Source organism: Xiphophorus couchianus, chromosome 5 (genome assembly GCF_001444195.1).
Source record: "Xiphophorus couchianus chromosome 5, X_couchianus-1.0, whole genome shotgun sequence".
Taxonomy (NCBI): Eukaryota; Metazoa; Chordata; class Actinopteri; order Cyprinodontiformes; family Poeciliidae; genus Xiphophorus; species Xiphophorus couchianus.
The window spans coordinates 14,207,030-14,227,724 of NC_040232.1; the positions used below are offsets into that span (position 1 = coordinate 14,207,030).

Genomic DNA, 20,695 nt, shown 5'->3' on the forward strand with positions numbered 1-20,695 from the left:
CTCATTTCACAGATGTGTGCTTTTATTCCCCCCACAAAGACAAACAGCGGCAGCGAAACAAAAAGGTGGTAGAACTAAAAGAAGGGATATTGAGAGACGAACAATGAAAGAGCAGGAGAAATATCACTGCACCTAGTGTGTCTGAATGAGTGCAGTGTGTGTGGAGTGCAGCAGATGTGTGTGCACTTTTATCTGCATGTCTTACATCTCAGTAATGGTTTCAGGCAGGTTGGTGGGTATTTCTGTCAGACCCTTTCCTCTGCAGTCCACAATGTTGTTACTGCAGGTGCAGGACTCTGGGCACTGTAACACACTGCAGGAGGAAGATGATGACGACTGATGACCTACACAGAGACAAGGAGGCACCATTATCCGTGGATAGAAGGTTATTATGTTTCATGTAAGTCCCAAAAGGGAAAAAAGATGCAGACAAATAAGGAGTACAGAGAGGAAAAATTGCCGCAAGTCCCAAAAAGTAAGCGAAACGAAATGTGACCTTGTCTTTTTGTGATGTCATTTTTAATCACACCTTTCAAGCAAGGCCATGCCAAGCAGGAGGAAGACTTACCTTCTTCTGCATCTTGACAAGCATGAGCAAAAAAAAAAGAAAAAAAAAAGAAGGGTAAAACGAAGCAAACAAGAACCAAAAGGTTTTCCAGTGTAAAAGAGCAAAACAAGGAAGAAGTCAAAGAGGCGGACACCAAAACGGTAAGGTCAACCTACCTGTGCACACAAACTCCTTCTTTTGCACCTCAGCCACGTTGTGCCCCCGCAAGTGAGGAGGGGCCATGCACTGTGTGTACAAGCCCAGGCGGGGGCGCTGTCGTAGCCACTCGGACAACCAGGCTACATGACAGTCGCACTGCAAGTTGTTGGAGTGAAGACGGCTGGGAAGAGGTGAGGAAGAGAGGAGAGCAGCGAAGAGAAGGGGAGGGGACAGATGATCACAGGAGGATGGAGAGAGGAGAAATAAAAGGTGTGACGGGGTACAAAAAAATATAAAAAAATATAAATGTGCACAGATGAGAGGAATTTCTTCCTTCAAATTGTAAGCTGGGTACTTACAAAGTCCTGAGCTTCGGCATGTGGTTGAAACTGGCCACAGACAGCCGGCTGATGTTGTTATTGTTCAGAGTGCTAAAGTGACGAGGAGAAAACACAACATACTTATTCATGCACATGAAATCTAGAACGCAGTGAAATGGCAAAATCCTCACAACAAAACACATTTTCATATAAATCTTTTTTCAAGTCTGTTGTTTAGGAGGCAGTTCAGGAACTCTTCAGAGCCTATATCACTTTCACCTCTGCAAAACAATAATTTTACTTTATGAATTTAATTTGCAAAAATTAAGTAATAAAAGTCAAACATAGATAAGTGGACATTATGTATTAACTCATGCCTTATTTCTTCATCTGCTGCTTTCAAACAACTGGAATTTAATGCAGTCATTCAAAATGGTCTTGACCCTGTAGCTCTCCAGGCTTTCTGGATGTCTGCCAAAGTTTTTCTTTAAACAAAGACTGCTTTTTCACTCAATTTCACCCTCTGTGTCACAGATAATAAAACTCCAGAAGTGGACAATTAAGAGTAAGAGAAAAAATACCGGAAAAAGATTTTTGATGCACAGCAGACAGTTGTTATCTTGTAATTATTGTAACAGAAAAAATAGAAAATATTTGACAAAGCAAATCTGGTTCTTCTAAATATTTCAATCTTGGTCTTGTCATTCACAAGAAAAGTCTAACTTCTTTAAATGTGACGGTGCATTAATGCCACATCTGAAACAATAGGACATTGTTTCTGTCCAGAAGCTGCAGAGGCTCTGCAGTGTTTAAAAGGTCAACGAGAACATTAGTTGTTCCGTGTCTCTGTGTCTTTGCTGCTTATTCATCAATAAAACCTCTGCTGTTTTCTGCAAGGAATAAATAGAAACTGAAACAAATAGTAAAAAAGTAAGCTGACTCAACAAGCAGGTACTCACAGCACTTCCAGGTCACGTAACGCTCTGAAGGCTCCATCTTCAATGCAGCTTATGTGGTTGTAGTCCAACTGTCTGCAAATACACAGAGAGAGATAAGACAAAAAGTCCAGAAAAGAGCTGAACAGGTAGAGATTTTTTAGCAACTGTTATGTCTACAAGTAGAAACAAAAATAGACTTTTTCTCTCGTCTTCTACTTTCTGAGCTCTTGCTGGTTCTAATGTCGTTGTCTTTGCCCCCATTCATGTTTCCTGCTCTTTTTAATATGACATTTAGTTTGTAGGTAGCTGACTTTCTGCCTCCCTCTCTTCGCTCACAAGCTTTACTGAAACAATTTAATTAAGACACAGGGCCTGTAAATCATGTGCTGTCACCGGTATTCTGAGGCACATACATAATTCTCTGTCCTTTTACAATAATTGCACGGCATTTAAAAAATAATAATCTGATCGGGTGATTAAAAAAACCCAGGAAGTAGTGAATTGGTGCATGAATCAATATTTATAGAAGTACTGCTGTGCAATGAGTGAAAAAAATAATGATCATGACTATGAGTGAATGCAAAACAAAGACAGAAAACAGCAAAATGCCAGCGAGGCAACACACACACACACCCACACACACACACCGACACAGCTGCTGACACGCAGCAGGTGCCAGTCAATACGGCAAGCAGGAGGCATATGACATTTAACACAATGAAATATTGATGCACGGTCGAGCGAGTGCTGTGCACATTAGCAGACATGGTGAGCAGGAAGGTGCAGATGTGCACAGATGCATGCACAGGCAGCATGGTGTTGGTGGAGTAACACTTACAGGTTCTTGATTTCCACAGCTCCTCTGAATGCTTTTCTTGGAATTCCCTGGATCTGGTTTTCGCTCAGGTCACTGGACAAAGACAAAGAGAGGAGAGGAACGGGGGGGGAGGTGAAATGATTTGGCAGGGAGCTAAGTCAAGCTGTCACAGAGCCACTTGCTTTGAAGCACAAGCACTTGATGTAATCACCAAAATGCAGCAGGGGAACTTCAGAGCCAGACAGATCATTGGCAAAATTGAGGTCGTTCCGCAGAGACCCCTCACTCCACAAACTACAATCATCTGTCTCTGTTTATCTCACAGTGTCCATGTCTCTACAGCCAGCTGCTACTCAACTGTGCACTTTTAACAGTGAGAGGCAGGTAGAGGAGGCTTTAAAGTCAGCCTGTAGGGGGCACTGCTGACCTCTGTAGCCCTCACAGGTTCCTGGTTCTTCTCTGATCACTAATCTTCGCCACTGTTTCCCTCCCCTGCTTTTAAGGAGCAAGTGATGAATGTGAGCGTGTGTGACCAGGAGCGTTAGGGTTTACACAGATTTAATTTTCAGCCACTTTAACTAAGTTGCAGCCTGCATGACTCAGAATATACATTTACACCCAGAAACAGGTGTCTTTAAGACTAACACAACCACACTGCATTCAGTGGCCTGGATCATTTTAGAAATGTGTTCTAGATCTTATATACAAAATAGCTCAGTATCAGTTTGATTAAATTCAGTAAGTGTTTCAAAACCAAATTTTAAGAGCTGCTACAAATTCTCATTTGGACTGAGATCTGGACTTTGACTGAGCCATTGTAGCAGCTTATGTTTGGGGTTGCTGTCCAGCTGGAAGATCAACCTTGGACTCGTTCTTGAGTCTTTTTCAGCCTCTAACAGGTTTCCTTTCAGAAAATGTGCAGCCTCATCCATTTTCCCATAAACACTCTCTACCATCGTTGTTCATTTTGGGGATAAACGTAGCATGATACTGCCAGAACCGTGTTCAAGCAGCCACACTAGAGATGTTATTTATCGCTGAGGGAAAACAGGATTATGGGGCTGAGATTCAGAGAACAGCAACGTATTACAGAATGTCACTTCAGAGTACAAAACAAATCAAGTTCTGCTAAGATTACATTTAAACATGTCGAAGGAGAAATCTTGATTATCTGTCTCTGATATTATTCAGTCATCTCCTGACAGACTACCTGACCTCTCACCATTGACCTTCCGGCTCTTGACCTCGTCTGTGACCTCCAACAATGGTAATCGGCTACCAGCTAATGCCCATTCACATTCCTCAGATTCCAAACTTTGCGGTCAGTTAATCAGCACTGCAGGTATCGTCCCCCTGCCTCCTCCGCTCTCCACCTGCTGCTACAAACTTTATTAGAAGAGGCAATTTTGTGTGAAGAATAAAGGCAAGAAAATATTAGAATAAAAAATTCTTCATAAGTAGTGGTTACCTTCTTCTTTGCCTCCACCTTTTAGAGAAAACAAAATACTTTCATAGGCTCTAAGACTGCAGAAGGTTCGACTTAAAGTGGAGACATCTGGAACAAAAAAGAAATGTAAAAAAAAAAAATTTCTGAAAACTTTTGAGGCAGTCTTACAGTCTTAGTGCAACTGAGGACTAAAAGGAAATGAACTCAGAGAAAGCTAAATATGAATGCTTCACCTGAATTCTGAACCATATGCATTAAATGAATCAGTGTGAAGATTTTAAAATTTGTGCATTTCAGTACAGCATTTTCTGTTCCTCTCATATCAGTTATTGTAAACTGGAACTCTCAAGGCTATTCCATGGATTAAAAACATGTACGGAAACCCCTTCTAAATGTTGTGGAGTAGAGATTGCTTACACACAAAATTAAAGCAATCATAAAAAGATTCTTAACTTGCAGACTAAACCCAGAGGTGCTTTCAAAGAGTTTTGTAGAAAGGGAGTAGATCAGCACAGCTATTACCTTTGGTTAAACTTACAGAATCTCAATATAAATCTTTATATTGGAATCTCATATTTTAAAAGCTAAAGTATTTTCCTCCTTGACTTTTTTTTCCCTTTTTGTCATTCCTAAATGTTCTGAATCATCAAACCGATTTTCTTACCAGACAAATGTAAGTTAAGTAAATTAATAAACAGTTTTCAACCATGTGTTCTTTTCATCAAGATAAAAAAATCCTTCCAAATGAATCTGGCCTTATGTAAAAACATAATTAGCTCCCTAATAATAACTGGTGGTGCCATCAAGCATTAACTAGTAATGAGTCATGTTGGGGAGTTTTTTTTTTTTTCCGTCCTTTCCTGTTTGAATAATTGTCTTAATTCAGCCACACTGGAGGATTTTTGACCATTAAAGTAATGGCACATCATCTTTATTGAAGTCCAGGCTTTGACTAGTCTGCTCCACAACATTAATTTCTTTTGAATAAATGTCACAGTTCACTCAACACAGTCCTTTCCACTCTTAGATTCATGAATGAAAAATAGTCATACTCCCTTTACAGCCATCAACCCAAAACTAAACAAACACAAACCACAAGCTCACCACACATGACACTACATGTATACAACTTGTCCGTTCAGCTGCCTCTCTGATATATTAGCAAAAACAGGTTTCAGTCTAGCAGGAGTTATGGTTGCATGAAAGTCTTACAATACGAGGCCACAGGAACTTTGTTTACAAGCACACTTCTCTTTAAAACACACAGTTCACTGCTGTAGAATGTTGCAATGTAGGAATGATAAATACAATTAACCTCTGACAAGCTGAATCACAATGTTGGCGTTCCTAAATGAAAAGTCTGAGCAGTAATTCAAGCCACTCTTCTGTTGTTTAAAATATGAATGTAATTTACTATAGGTAATAGCTAATTTACTAGGACTTAGAATCATTTCAGGCCATTTTAACTGGTTTGAATCTTTTGTTAAATAATCCAAAAGAGTAGAGAGACTGTTATGTTTTTTAAATCTTCGTTTTTTCCAAGTATATATAAATATATATGAATATATCAATATTTACTGACACTGTCAACATGTGATGCAATAAATAACAAATGTGTTCATGCAGAAGATGTCCCTCTAGCCTTATGGACTTGATTTGTCTCCCTCCTCTTAATGGCAAATCATAAACCAGAAGACAATGTTCTCTGATCATAAACACAGATTTCTGTTGTTCCTATGATGTCTGAAATCAGAGAAACAGCACATCCACATGCCAACGCAGGTTCTCATGCATAAAGCCAATCTTCAGAGTGGCAGTGTATTCACTTCCTGAGGAGCTGCAGAAGGCCCTTTCATCACTGAGACCACCACAGTTGGAGAGCGAATACCAGGTTTCACCCCAACTAGGAAATTGACTTCTCATGGACTTAAGGGAGGATTTTCTATCTCCAAGACACCTGATTCTGTTTTATCTTGTTAAACGTTCAACCCACTGCTTTCTTCCTCTTTTCTTCTTCAGCTTCCTCTCCTTTAACCTTTTTCTTTTCATCAACACCCCTCTTCTCTTCTCCCAAAATAGGTTTGTTTTTGGACTTCCCCAAGATTTAACCTCTCACCTCTGCTTCTGTGCCTTCGCTGGGCGACTGGCTTTATTAAAAGAGGCTCCAGCTGAGCCCCAGAATGCATGAGTGTGTGTTTGAAAGGGGGCAAATGTATTAAGGCCACACAAGGACTATATCAGCCTTCTAAGTTAAAAACTCTCTCAAAGTGGAGATGCACACGTCCTCATTCAGAAACAACATTAAATTAAATCCAGTGGCAGCTGACAATCCATTCTCACCATGGGAGGTGAGAAAACATTTTCATAGATGCAGACTGTTTTGCCACACTCTGATTATGCACAACATTCAATGTCAGTGATTACATTTCTATCCAGTTTTGGACAAATCCTTTGTCTCAACTTACACCCTTACCAAGGCTAAAAATAAAACAGTTCTCTCTAGTGTTACCAGATGTATTTAATTTGAGACTTTATAAAGCGATGGAAAAACCCCTTAAGAGTAAAGACATGAGAAACCAATTGGATTTTATTAAGGGGCATCGGAGGAAAGGGGGCTAAATACAAATGCGCTCCAAAGGTTTCTAAAAACCAGATTTTTTCCCTTCCCGTTTAACATTATGATCTGCCCTGTGATATATATTAATTTAATAGCATTATCTGCATGTATTTATGTAGATTTGGGTCTATAGGAATACATTTATGTTTGCAAGTTCGAAGACTGCGAATACTTTTACAATCACTTCCACAAGAGTAAAAATCACTTTGGATTATAGTGACCTGATCCAGTGTAACAGCAGTTTTCACTTTCTCTTGCCTGACACAAAGCATTACTGAAAGCCAGAGTTTACTCAGCAGAGGTGAAAAGAGGAACAGTCGATCAAAGGAAAACTCAGACTGAGGTTAAAGCGATTAAACACACTCTTCGTGTCCACTTTGACCAGGTGTTGCTGCACCGCTAAATGGAGTTGGCTTTTATTTAGGGATTTTCAGGAAGAAATGTGTCTTTAAAATAGTCAACAAAAAGCTATTTTGGGATTTAAAACTCGTGTGGATAAGTTTTCCATACCCTCCCTCCTCTGTGTTTTTCTCACCTCTGGTGGCCAAAGATGTGCGTGTGTGTATGTGTGTGCCTGATAGAGTCAGGTCTCCAGTGTTAAGAGCTTAGTGCTGATTTTCTAAAGAGTCCTTTTTAGAGTGAGAGGGGCTTTTGACACCCTTCGTGTCTAAGAAGACCTGGCCATGAAAGAGCTGCACTCAATTCTCACACATGGACCCCTCATCCCTCCACCCTGTTCTTTCACTCTCACCCTGGACACACACACACAAACTCAGACACACACTGTTGCTCACTGTTGTACAGTTTCTGAATCTCTTTTGTTTGGGAATTACTGCCACGAGATTCTTCCCAGGTCCGCCAAACTGCGGGCTCCCGTGGAAGTGGAAGTGCATGTGTGGCAGGGTATGAGCTGGCAAAGCAGTAAATTAATCATCTTGTTTAAATCCCTTTCGTAGAACTTAATCCTATTAAGTATACAAATGTGTGAATGGGCGAAGATAAAGCTGGAAGAAGCGGAAAGGGAAAATGGGAAAAAAGGCACGGAGAGTGAGGAACAGGTGGTCAGAGTGAGGAAAAATGAAGGTACAAGATGAGGTGGATGTTGGAGTGAGCAGTGAGAGTGACAGGATGAGGAGCAGGATGACAGCGCGGCAGTGAGCTTGTTTGTGTGTGAATCCTGCAGTTAATTCAGGCTGCAGTGCCATTAGTGGACCCCCAAAGATCACACTTCTGTAAGCAATTAGAAGCAGAAAGACTCCCAAAGAAAGAGGAGAGCGGAAAAGCGGCTTCTCGAAGACAATGCAGAGAACTAAACACGCAGGGCTGGGACCGGCACCTGGGAATGTCAGGGAATATACTGGCTGTGTAATTGTGTGACGGCGAAGCACGACTTCTACGGATTAACTATAAGTGCACTCGGGTCCTGGGAGGTTATAGCCTGCAGGATTCACCGTTATGATAAAAATACAACTCGATTGTTTTTGTATTTTTGTTATCCTGACTTTGCTCCCTCCAGGCTCCTCTTCTCAAGCGTTTACTTCGGCCGCTCTCCTCTAAACTAATATTGACTTTGCTTGTGAATGACAGATCTGCAGTCTCCCTCTGCCTCTCGCCCCCATCTCATTGTCTGTTTCCTGCATTCAACATCACGCCTCACACACATACTTTAAATGCCAGGTAACATGGTTGCTATGGCAACCTGACCAGGGTGGACACCTAGGGGACATTTTGACTTGACAGAGTGGATGTCCCCCGAGCGTTTGAGCGTCTGGTGGCCAAAGGCAACATGAAAGATAATTGTGTGTGTGTGTGTGTATGAGAGAGAGAGAGAGGTAGAGATTTGTCTTTTTGAGTTTGTCACATTACAAAGTTCAGTAATTTTCTGTGAAGAGTTTGCGTTTGAGGAAATCTTTTGTTTTTTATTTATCTATGATTAAAAAGATGAAAGCAAATTTAAATTGCCTTCCAGTGTCTTTCTGCAGCATGAATGTGACTTTTCATAAGGCTGTTATTCAGCTTAGAGAAGAGAAACAGACTTTACCATTATTTGTGAATATTTAAATATCCAGTGATAATGGGCAGGTTTCCATGGATATGAACACTTTCAGCTGAAGTTGGTCGTGTAATATGTGTAGTCTGACTAGCTGAGGTTTTAATCACTTTTCCACAACGTCACAGCGACATGACATCTGTCACCTGCATTTAAAATGATTATTACTGCTAAAACACAGCCACCTCAACAGTTCACCATGAGTTTGCTGGAATAATTTCTAAACAATAGTTGTTTTTATTCAGTTGTCTTTGCGACTTAGAGCGATAACATGGCAGCTGTTTGCTTGCGTAAAAAGCAGCACACCGGATCTTGTGACAGTCTAAACTTTAGCATTTCATAACACCACATCACTCCTTTGTGTGACTAATGTCTTGAGAGAATTGTGATGTAAGGAGAGTATCCCTTTCAAAATCATATCTGCGCTTGAGGTGCACAACAATCACCGCAGTTATCCATTTAATCTGCAGATGGTAGCAGAAGAAGAATCTATAAAAGCGGTGCATTACGACGACTTTACCTCTACAGTTGGACTCATAAAGGTTGACTTTTGTAAATATTATCTTTCTTAATTGAAATCATGTTTGTAGAAATGAACCAGCTTTAGATTATGCTGTGATTCCTCCTGTGTGGTAAGGACCAATCATGCCTAGTGAGTGAAAGTAGAAAAACAGAGATGTGCCTCAAACGTTCTCCTAACTGATTGTGTGCCAGTGTTTCTGTAAGGAGACACCGTTCCTGAGTACAGTTGGAATAAACTAAATGTGATCATTTCTCCACTTTTCTGCAAACTCGCAGCAACAAGTTATTTTTCTGCAAGAAAATAACTATTATAACTGATGCTCAGAAAAATCCAAACTTATCATTTACCAGAAACAGAAAATAAACTTAAATGTTGACTTGCTGTTGCTTATACAGTATAAATGCTAGCATTATGCAGCACAGCTAGTTGCTGTAAGATGTTAGAAAAACAGCAGCTTAAAACTCAAATAATACAAACCTTGCCTGGTATTTTCTGTGTTTTCTGTGGCAGAACTGGTCTTTTCTGTACAAATAAGAAAAAACATTGTTGCCTTCAAGCAGTCAGCTAACTGGCAGTCCACAGCTCCATGTGCACTGAGTTGTTCTGTGCTCTAAACAGCCAAAGAAAACCTTGGTCACCCCAGAAACTTGTATGGCATTTTAAAATCAAGCTGTTTGAAAGAAAAATGTTGTGGTTTTAAAGTTGTAATTATTAAAACCTTGATAACGTTAACCGGCCCGCGCCTCCCTGGTAACATAACACAGCTGAAATGAAACAGATTTGACACTTTTTCTGTGTGTGTGCATGTGCAAAAGCCAGACTGGCTGCACGGCTCTCCAGCCCAGGAACAGATTAGTCAGTGACCTGAGGCTATGACATCATCTGAAATGTTTACACACATAATTATATATAAGTGAGAAATACATGTGCTGTAAAAAGCCACATACACATAGGAATACACACCACACAGAGGGAAAACTGACAGGGGTTTTCAGTAATACAGTAATTGCATATGAGGACATTTAAGCAGCACTTGGTAATTGGGACCATCTAATGATGGTCCTTAGATTTAACGCTGCCTCAACAGAAAATTCAGCTAAACTGTGCACCTGTGGTGTTTAGTAACGCCATTATAATGATTATCTAAACATGAATGGTTGTTCTTTAAAAAAAAAAAATAGCAAACCATATATCAAATTGTATGTAACCAGACAAAACTAACAAACCGGCTTTCTAAAATTAATAAATACAATTTAAGGGTAAGGATAAAACAGTGCACTGATCTGCACAGATACATGCATGCTATGTCTGTGTCACACTGGAAAAAGGTAAAGGTAATTTTATTTATATAGCACATTTTCAGCAACAAAGCAATACAAAGTGCTTGCTATCTAATCTGGTTTAAGTAATGGAAACATCCCAGTTAAAGCAACAAAGACACACAAACATCTGTCAAGTTATTGTGCTTTTTAGGATTCATTCAGCTGACTGAGAACACTCATTAAGCGCTAAACTAGGCCCGGACAATAAATCAACATCAATATATATTGCGATAAACATGTAATCAATATCAGTTGATAATACGTCTGATAGAATATTCAATATTCAGTATATAAAACATTCACTGAACTCTGATCCAGAACCGAGCAGCATTCTGGGAGATGTAGGCAGGGGATTGGCTTTAGCCACTCAACCTCTCACAGCCAGCTAAGCAAGTTAAATCACTTTTTGTTTACCCAGTAACAACTTGTTGTGTAACTTGCACAGTAGCAGTTTAAAATTGTGCCACCGCACTTCATAACTGCTTAAAAATAAAAAACAGTATGGAGTCAAAGTTGTGGATAAACAATGAAAGGTCATGTTGCTGTTTGGTAGTGTTTAAAACAAAAAATAATCAATAATTATCGTTACTGACTGTTATGAAATGCTTATATTGTGATCGTCCAGCCCTACGGTAAACCATAACATGTCCTGCAGAGTCTTACATGAAGTCATATCTGTGTGTCATACAAGGCCTAGAAATAGTTTTTACACCGTTGACAGCAGGCTTCCAAATAATGTTCATTGAAATTCTACCATTTTTGGAGCAGTGAGCGGACCTCAGTTTGTCAGATTCCTTGCAGATTTAATGTGGTGCTAAGGCAGAATTTGTTTTGCAGCATAAAGCAAATGAATGGAAGAATTTCATCTCAGACTACCTCTTACCCATCACTGACTTGTCTCAAGAATATTTAACCTCTTTCCTGCTTTCCCTCAGAGCTCTTCTCTTTCTTTCTCACTACTGCTTTTTTATGTCTCACCTATTTTTGCTCCCTCTCTTCTATATCCTCTCCTCCCTCTGCCGCCCTCTTTTTGCCCTGCTCCCTGGGTAATGAGTCTAATCCATCAGCCAGACAGTATTAATCGTATTCCGATAGCCGTGTGTTCACTTGCGGCTCTCTGCTGTCTCCGTCTCTACGAGTCAATAACCCCCGCTCTAACACCTACACACTGACTATGACATTTAGGTTGTGTGTTTCCATGCGCAGATGTCTGTGTGCAAATTTTTAAACCAGCTCAGCACTACAACTAAATTTATTGCAGTCTTTGTCTAGAAGAATGTCCAAAACACACACAAATTGTAGACACACACCGCAGCTAAAATGACCACCGCTGGACATGGTGCCAGACCACTGCATCACCACAAACTCTCGGAGGCTGACATCATATACTTTTCCTGTTTGCTTCTCATGTTGCAGGGTAATAATAAATAGAAAAGATTAATAGAAACGTAAATGTGTGACTGGGGCAATTAGTGTGGATTAATGTATTTGTGTGTGTTGGAGCGTGTCAGCCTGGATATTTTTTGCCAAAAGAGATTTTTTTTTATTTTAGCCACATCTTTGACCTGATCTACCACAAACCCTGTGACCCAATAGTCTAAAATGAAAAGCAGTCTCCTCCCTTCTTCTCTGTCTCAATCCCATTTTAGGCCCCAAAACATCTAAAATATATAATAAAAAAAATCAAACCACTAGATAATATGTCAATCTGGCGTCTAACTGTCCTTTGTGATTTCCAACCATAGCCTCCCCTCATCTTTTTCTCATATAATTTGCTCCTTGCATCAACTGCTCCACTGTTCTGAAAATTGCTCAATCATAGCATCACTTTTCTGAATGCATCAATAATTTCTTGCTATCTGTCTTCTTGCACTGCTGTCTGGTTGGACAACCTCAAGCGCGTAAATTTAAAGAGATAAACATGCAAGAAATGTGTATTTGAATCCCCATTCCTTCCACAGATTGCATGAGTTTAATACGTGCTGTTAAAACTATTTTCTTAAAGCATATTTATCGAGTGATTGAGAGCTGAGGTGACAGTCTGTGGTCAAGGGAGAAATCAGCACCGAGGAGCAAAGTAAGCCCATTTTAGACATGGACTGCAAGCCATTAATCTAACAGCTGTTGAATGCCTATGAATGAGAGTTTCTCTGTTAAAGTTCTCAACAGCATTGTTCCTCAATTGTGTTCATGACATTTCTGCATCAATTAAAACAAGTCTGAGCTGCTGCAGTCACATTAACAGCTGGTAGGCACAGCAGCAACAAGTCTTAAAGTGACATTTTATTTGTGTTTTGGAGTGATCCCATGATCATAAATCAGTAAATTGCAGCGCTTTCCAAAATGCTGAGCAGTTCGGAGCTAAAGCAATGGGCAAAAGCAAAGCATTATGTCATTGTTTGGGGTGGACTTGAAATTTGCCAGTTTTCTGAATGTGTTTTATTGTGATGTAAAAAATCTAAACAATGCTAAATTATTTCAAACTTTCCCACCTTAAATGTGACATGTATCCTGTACAATTCCAATGAAAAATAAAAATCTGATAGATGGGAAAAGTAGGGGAAAAAACTGGTGTAATACCTGGATGTATGAATGTGAAAGAAGATAATCATCATAAATAACAGAAGGGACTGAAAACATGCGTGTACATGTTTTTCTTTATGAATGAAGTTACTGAAATAAGTAGACTAAATGCTACAGCATTGTTGTAACACTGACCCATAGTTAAATGTACTAAATTTCATCCTGTGCACTGCAGACCTAATGTTTGCACCAGTTAAAATTCACTTTTGATGTACCATAAGTGGTTGGTTTTCTGAGTAATTCCAATAAATGACTAAATTCTGTGATGTTTTTAATGAGCTTAATGTCTCTATTTAGACTAATTAAAATTATTATGTATTTTAAATATGAAAACATACATGACACAATAATAACCATTGTGACTTACGTATTTCCACAGTATGTTCTAAGCAATGGCACATTTAAAGTGCTAAATGCAATAGTTACTGCAATATAAAATATGTATTTTAGTGTTAAATCTCACCACATATAGGCTGATTGAAATGCCTGCAGCTGTGATGAAGTGATAAATGACTAAATGCCAGTTTGATGAAACTGTTAATGTCATATATTTGATCTAAAAAGAGCTGTGGTTTATCTGGCATTAAATATTTCCTTTTTGTGTGCACTGGAGTGTGAAAAAGAGCAGAGAAAAGATGAGGGCGATGTGTTACTCACCCTGGTTTCACGATTCACATTTTACAAACCAGAACAGTAGAGAGGCATCCCTCACACACACACGCACACACACACCTAATTCAGCACTTTGTGCGGTTTAGTCTTTCCTGTCTCTTGTTTACACAGCAACATATTTTATCATTACTTTGAACCCTCCTATGGGTACAAGTGCAGACATGTAGAATGATATTTCACAACATTCTACATGTTGAACCACATTGTTAATCCACATTTTAACACATACATAGGTTTATGTCAAAGATTAAATAAGTATTGTTACATTCAGCACACTAGGTTCTATACTTTAATTAATATTTTCCAGCTTTGCCACAAATACTCTGGACTTTTTGTCCAGGTTTGGACTTTGACTAGACCATTCTAACACATGCTTCAGTCTAAAATAGATTAATTGTAGCTCTGGCTGTATGCTTAGAGTTATTGTCCTGGTGAAAGGTTAACCTCCATCACAGTCCCATGCCTTTGGAGGCTGTATCAGATTTTCTGTATCAGTGGGAATCCCAGAAGTCCATAAAATCTGTCCATCCCTGATTCATAAACCTAAAAGTTACAATAGATGCCTCTAACAGCCAACAGCATCAGGGATGCTGCTTTTTTAAGAGAAGCCAAGCATGCGTGTCTGCGTCAGAGCAGAGCGTGAATTCCCCACTTTGGGCATAGGTGGAAACATCAGCAGGGCTGAAGTTAGCTACAAAGCTGGAAGGCTTACTGATAATAGAGCTACAAAAAACAGGTCTGATGTCCCTGTCTGTTTCCTTCAGCTGTACACTGTTATGGGAAGCACCAAGTAGCAGCTTTGACCCTCAAAGGAAGAACATCTGCTGCTTGTTGGCCATAATTTGGAGCCTGAACCAAGAGAAATTAAAACCTAATCAAAGAAGCGTGAATCATTTTTAGACTTAGTAATGGTAAGCAGTAACCATCAGGAAGATGAAGGGAAAGTTTAAAGAAAAACAAAGTCTTAAAAATTATGGGTTAAAAATGTTAGCATTGCTTTGAGCTTTTTAGCTGCTCTGTAATTTCCAGCATCACCAGTAAAGATGTCCTTGAAATCAAACAAGTCACTGGTCCTCCCAGCAAGAAACCAGGTGAAATTTCATCCTGAGACTGGCCAGGAAGTGGAACCGACAACACAACAAGTTTGACCTGAGGTAAGTGTTCAACCGGTGATGGTAACCTACAGGATCCTTTTCTTTCAGCTTCTAGTTAGATTTGTACAACAATGACATGAAAAGTAACTTGTCATTCAGTGTTGTCAAAAGTAAAATAACAAATCTCATCCGTCAAACATATTTCTAAATAACTTTGCAGGTCCTTTGTGTAGCAAACACAAACTGATGGATTCTGTACTAAGTGACCACGGCAGGCAGGTGGTTCATGTTTAGTGGTATCAGACTAGAGGTAGGTAAATGCAAATGCACTTTATAGGCTTTAAATTTTTATTAGCAAAACAAATGGTAAAGTGTCCCGTCCTTCCACGTCACAATTATGCACTACTTGTGTTGGTTTGTCACATAAAATCTCAGTAAGGCCTCAATTTCTGCAGTGCTTACTGAAGCAGCTCCTGCAGGCAACATCCAACATCTAAACTCATATTTCTGCTTTATGTCTCCTTTTTTATGATGTTTCAGTCCTTCAGAGTTACAGGCATTTTTCCAATCAAATCTCTGCTGTGTAATTTTCTCATCCGACATATTTCTCTTGATTTGATTGAGGAAAATAAAATCAGTAGATTTTGTTCCCCAAAACTATTAAAAGTAGCATTTGGTCGATGTCGATCACTACAATTTTAGATTGTACAAGCACATGAAATAAGCGTGCGACTCTACGGTGAAGTCGGAGTCAAAGTATATCCTGTTTCTCCCTTCAGGCGCTATCACCATGTGTGTCACTATCTTTGTGCACTGTGTGTACGTTAGAAACAGAAAGTGTTTCCTCCCCCGAGGCCTCTCACTGTGTGAAAATGAACCTCTCGTCAATCGTCTACTCTAGGCTGTTTAAGGAAATGAGGGATTCATCCGTCAGCCGCTCGGCTGTATGGGGGCGACAAGCCTGCTGCCGTTTGCAGCGTCTGACCCAACACCTGCACAACGCTTTTAGACCAGAAGGGGAGGATGCCAGAGAGCAAGGACAAAAAAGATGCAAGAACAACATTTGTGGCAATCAGAAAGAAAATCCAAGAGCTTTTTCAAATTTTAAAAAAGAACAAGCTGGCAGAACGACATAGTTCTTTTCTTCTATCACAACTCCACCTCCTTCTTTTCTGCTTAGATCCAAATCTATTCAAGATGCCTCCAGAACCCTCCCACCTCCCCACTTCATTTCCCCCCAAACTTCCTATTTGCCAGCTCCTGGCAATTGCTGGCTCACTGAGATATTCCTCTTCAAATAGTTTCTCTCCGTCAATGTTGTCTTTCTTTCTTTCATCACGGCCGAGGCTTGGGTCACACACACTTGTCACTCTGGACCAGCTGTCATGCACCATCTGTCCACTGTCCGCTCAGCACACACGCTCCATTTACGCACACACCCTGTTGCTAAAATGTGGCTGTTACTGGCAAAGATCCTGCAGCCAAAAACAATTTATGCTCATTCTCTTTGTCAAAATAAATACCGTCTCTGGGATTATCAAAAAGAAGATGTAGAGAGAAATGGATAACAATCAAGAGAAGAAAGAATAAAGATGCGATCACTTTGCAGCAGAAGAAAAAAAAATACAGGATATAGAGCTTTTTAAATTTTTGAGAATGATTTCACCCTAAACAGTGTATGCGTTGGAGCAGGCAACACTGCGGTGTGCGTGTGCACTGCATTCCTTTGAGCAGTGGGATGGAAAGACTGGCCATGAAAGCAAACAGTGTTGGCAATTAAGTCGCCTGGACAGCAGCCAGGCAACACACATGCATGCACATATAAAAATACGAATGCTTCCACAAAGAAATGTCACAAACGATCAGAATAATTCAACGCATGGACCGCTTTAGGAATAGATTCTGAACTTGTTTGTTGGAAAAACACTGACTAGTTACATGGCATTAAAAAGCCTTTTGGTTTTCAAAGTTTGACACGGTGGATTTAATACACAGTCAGTTATGATTATGCACCACTTGTCTGCCAGGAACCTACTGGTTCTGCAAAAAAAAACAACAAAAAAAAAACTTTGTCTACATGTAAATACCGAAAGATAAATGTGATGGTATAATCTGTGGTGCTCAGTGTAAGTAGTCTAATTTAAATTGGGTGTTTATGAACAATTTAGAATGATTTTGCTTCTGCACTTCCAATTTCTATCACATTTTAGGCATAATATCATGTCTGACAGGTTCTGTTAGTTTCAGAGCCAAGTTTTCAAATGAAAAAAGATTATTATTTTACCATTCATAAATTGTATACTTTAAATAATTTGATGATTTAATGATTTAATAAACCTTTTTTGCTTAGTTCCTTTGGTTCAGTCAGTTACTTGTGCTATTCTGTTAGATCAAAATTAGAAGACAAAAAAATGTTGTGCTTAACCCGAGCTTATTAATGAAGTTGGTCTTGACTGCATACATATAATACATTTAGCATTTCACCAAGATTATTGTTTTTGACGACTCTGGTATTTCCCAGATAATAAGAGAATGGGGCACCTCAAGAGAAACTGTTCAAAAAGTTTAAAAAAATGACTGACAAGGATATGTGCTGACCCCAAGATGCCACTCTTTGTTGCTCTTTCTTAATAATAAATTTATTACATCTTTTTTTTTTTGCCTCCTTTGTCATTATTGTACTTGTTTGCCCCTTTGGCTACTTTTCCAGCCTTTTGTTTATTTAGACTTTGATTATTGCTCTCATTGAAAATAGAGACAAGGAGTTAATTTCTTCTTGCCACTCATGGAGCTCAACACACATCTGTCTTGAATTTAATGCTCACTTGTCTTTCCCATTTCAGAATAGTTTTGAAGAGAAATGTGCATCTGTGTCATGTCATGTTTGTAGCAGTGTAGCATTGGATAAACAATTAAAAACTCTTAAACACTAATCAAATTTGAATGTACTGTAGAAGTGAAGAAAACAATTTAGTCACTTGGATTTTCCCGTACTAAACAAATATGCTCATGGATCATTTTTCTAGGATTAGGCAGATGCAAAAACACACACACACACACACACACACACACACACACACACACACACACACACACACACACACACACACACACACACAAACAATGTGTGGTATTGCTTTGGTAAAAACACAGTAAGGACGTGGTTTACAAAGGTAAATGTAAAAAATGAATGTATCCAACATGTTTGATTAAATCAATATTACACTTTCAATTAGACCAGACTGAGTTATTTCTCTTACTTCAGAGAGTTATTTTAAAATTGCTCTTTAGCTTCTAAAAGTGCTTCATAAAAAATAAAAAAAAAGTGTTTTTGAGCACCTAGCTATAGGGATACTCGGCCCTCATGGAGATTCCAATCAGGCACATTTGGGCCAGCTGGGGCTAGTTTGGATCTGCACATCAAATTTCCACAGAACAAGTTTAGACATTTCAGTTCACAGGCTGCGGCTGGAGTCAGACTTGACTGATGCCACTGTTCCACTTACTGACCACAGCACAACATGAGTAGTTTGGTTTGAAATACGACCCGCCGTGCTACAACAGCCAGGATGAGGGTTCTGTCCCGTATATAGAGGACACATGTTAGTGAGGGCTTGAGGAAAACAGAGTGCTCATGGTTCTGAACGTGTGGAGTGCTGTATAAGAAACAACTGGACACATCGGTACACCTTTTGAAAGCTACCGCTGTTAACTAAATTAGATTCCCAGGCTCTCTCTGAGGGCGTGCGCGCGTGTGTGTGTTTGTGTGAGTGTTGGTGTTTGTGGGTGCAACAGGAGTGTTATATTAGTTGGTGATGCATTGAACAGCTGTGACACAAGTCCACCCACGCCTCCCCACAAACACACACAAGTATGTATATAAATATATATACACACCAGTCCACTTGCATACACAAAACTGATTAACATTTCGAAGCACTAAACTCTGGCCCTGACCTCTTAGAGACCAACTGACACGACGACTGTTTTTAAATGCGTAAGTATGTGTGTGCGCATTCACTAGTGAGTGAGAATACAAGTGTGCAGCAGCAGCAACCGCATTCAGCTTGTGTGTTTGTAATGGAAGAAGTAGACTGATGTAATGAGGCTGTTATAAGGGCGAAGCTTAATCCTGCTGAAGACAGACATAGACCTCTCACCCCTGCCTGCACACAAGTGTGTATATGAACACATACACACAGTTCAGACTTTTATTTTTTCCTCGTAAATCCCTTTTCTCTTCCCTTTCCTTCCTATTGTTTTTTTGGATCAAACATTGCCTATTCCTTCCTTGCACTCCCTCCAATTGTATTCCTGTCTGCCTCTTCTTCTTTTTAGTCTTCCTTTGTTCACTCTATCCACTTCCTTTAATCATCTGAACACAATTTTCTGATCATATTCCCTTATTTGTTCTTTTGCCATATGTTTTCCCACCTTTCTGCACATATTTTCTTTTTCTTTTTCCTTTTACTGCCTTCTTTCATCCTGTTTCCCCGACTTACATTTCCTTTTTCTATAGAAAATACGTGTTGCTGTTCTTTCAGCTTTGCTTTCCCTTTATTTCTTTGCAGAGATTGAAATCTTTATCTCAATTTAATTGTCACTTGGCATCAGATGGTCATAAGAAAGAAAAGATACTGATTTTCAAAAGGGCTAAAATATAAAATTAAGTTGAACGTATATGGAAATTAAATATGCAATACTTTCTTTCCAAAAATGGAAATAACGTTATGACTTGCAGATTGACAACATTTGTAGTTGCACTTTAAAGTTACATAAAAAAGCCAACATGCAAGAATACAACACATTTTGATGTGAATTTTTAAATCTGTTTTTTTGTTTGTTGTTTTAGCTTGCTTGAATTGGTTTGGGCCTTCATTGTTCCCTCTCTATGCCTCTGTGACTCCTGCATGTGGTCACACCGAATACCAAAAAGAGCATGCATGCGATTTTTAAGTCCGCCACATTAGCAGCAGCAGTGAAATAGCACAAAAGGTACACACACAAACATGATCTAGCTTAAAAGAACAACTGTGGTCTCTGCTAAGCTCTTTTTTTATAAGCTGGATTTATATTTCCGACCACAATTTACTGTATTAAGGTTGCCAAAACACATCGTATGTGGAAGGCAATTTTATATATGTAAATATGAACAAAACTAAAACATAGTTGTTTGAGTAGTAAATGTTATTCGGTCACTGAATGTGTTGAATTTACCGTGTTTGGATTTGCTATTTGAAGGATGCATAGGATTTGGTGATAGTTATACTCTACCTTTACCAAAATAAATTGTATTGTAACTAATTTCACTTATCACAAAATACAGAAAAAGAGAAAAAGTTGTATTGAATTAATTATTTGTCATGAAGGGTCATAATAAAATATGACCCTTAAAAGTGTAAAACAAATGTGTGGCTGTCACTGTAGTTACCAGTCGTCTTACAGAAAACGGTCTAGTGCATCAATTCAGATGCCTCTCTTGCTCCAGTTTAATACATTTATAGTTTTATTCAAATAAAAGTAAATAATATAAAAACTAGACATCACAAATATAAATCACAATTTAACAAAAATGCTAAAACGGCAATGGTTCCATTTTCTGGACC

The 20,695-nt window shown here is 39.1% G+C and overlaps 1 protein-coding gene across 4 annotated transcripts in view; it reads right to left on the reverse strand.

The window, feature by feature from the left end:
* The window catches only part of slit2 (slit homolog 2 (Drosophila)), a 104,028-nt gene that overhangs the window by 31,791 nt on the left and 51,542 nt on the right, over positions 1–20,695 (reverse strand). For 3 of the 4 annotated variants that reach the window (XM_028017820.1, XM_028017818.1, XM_028017821.1), the window contains exons 5-10: positions 2,803–2,874; positions 1,986–2,057; positions 1,066–1,137; positions 724–887; positions 569–580; positions 206–344 (exon numbers count right to left, since the gene is read on the reverse strand). In XM_028017820.1, coding sequence (XP_027873621.1) covers positions 206–344; positions 569–580; positions 724–887; positions 1,066–1,137; positions 1,986–2,057; positions 2,803–2,874 — 531 coding nt within the window. The remainder of the gene's footprint in view (positions 1–205; positions 345–568; positions 581–723; positions 888–1,065; positions 1,138–1,985; positions 2,058–2,802; positions 2,875–20,695) is intronic. The other variant, XM_028017819.1, reaches the window with a different exon arrangement.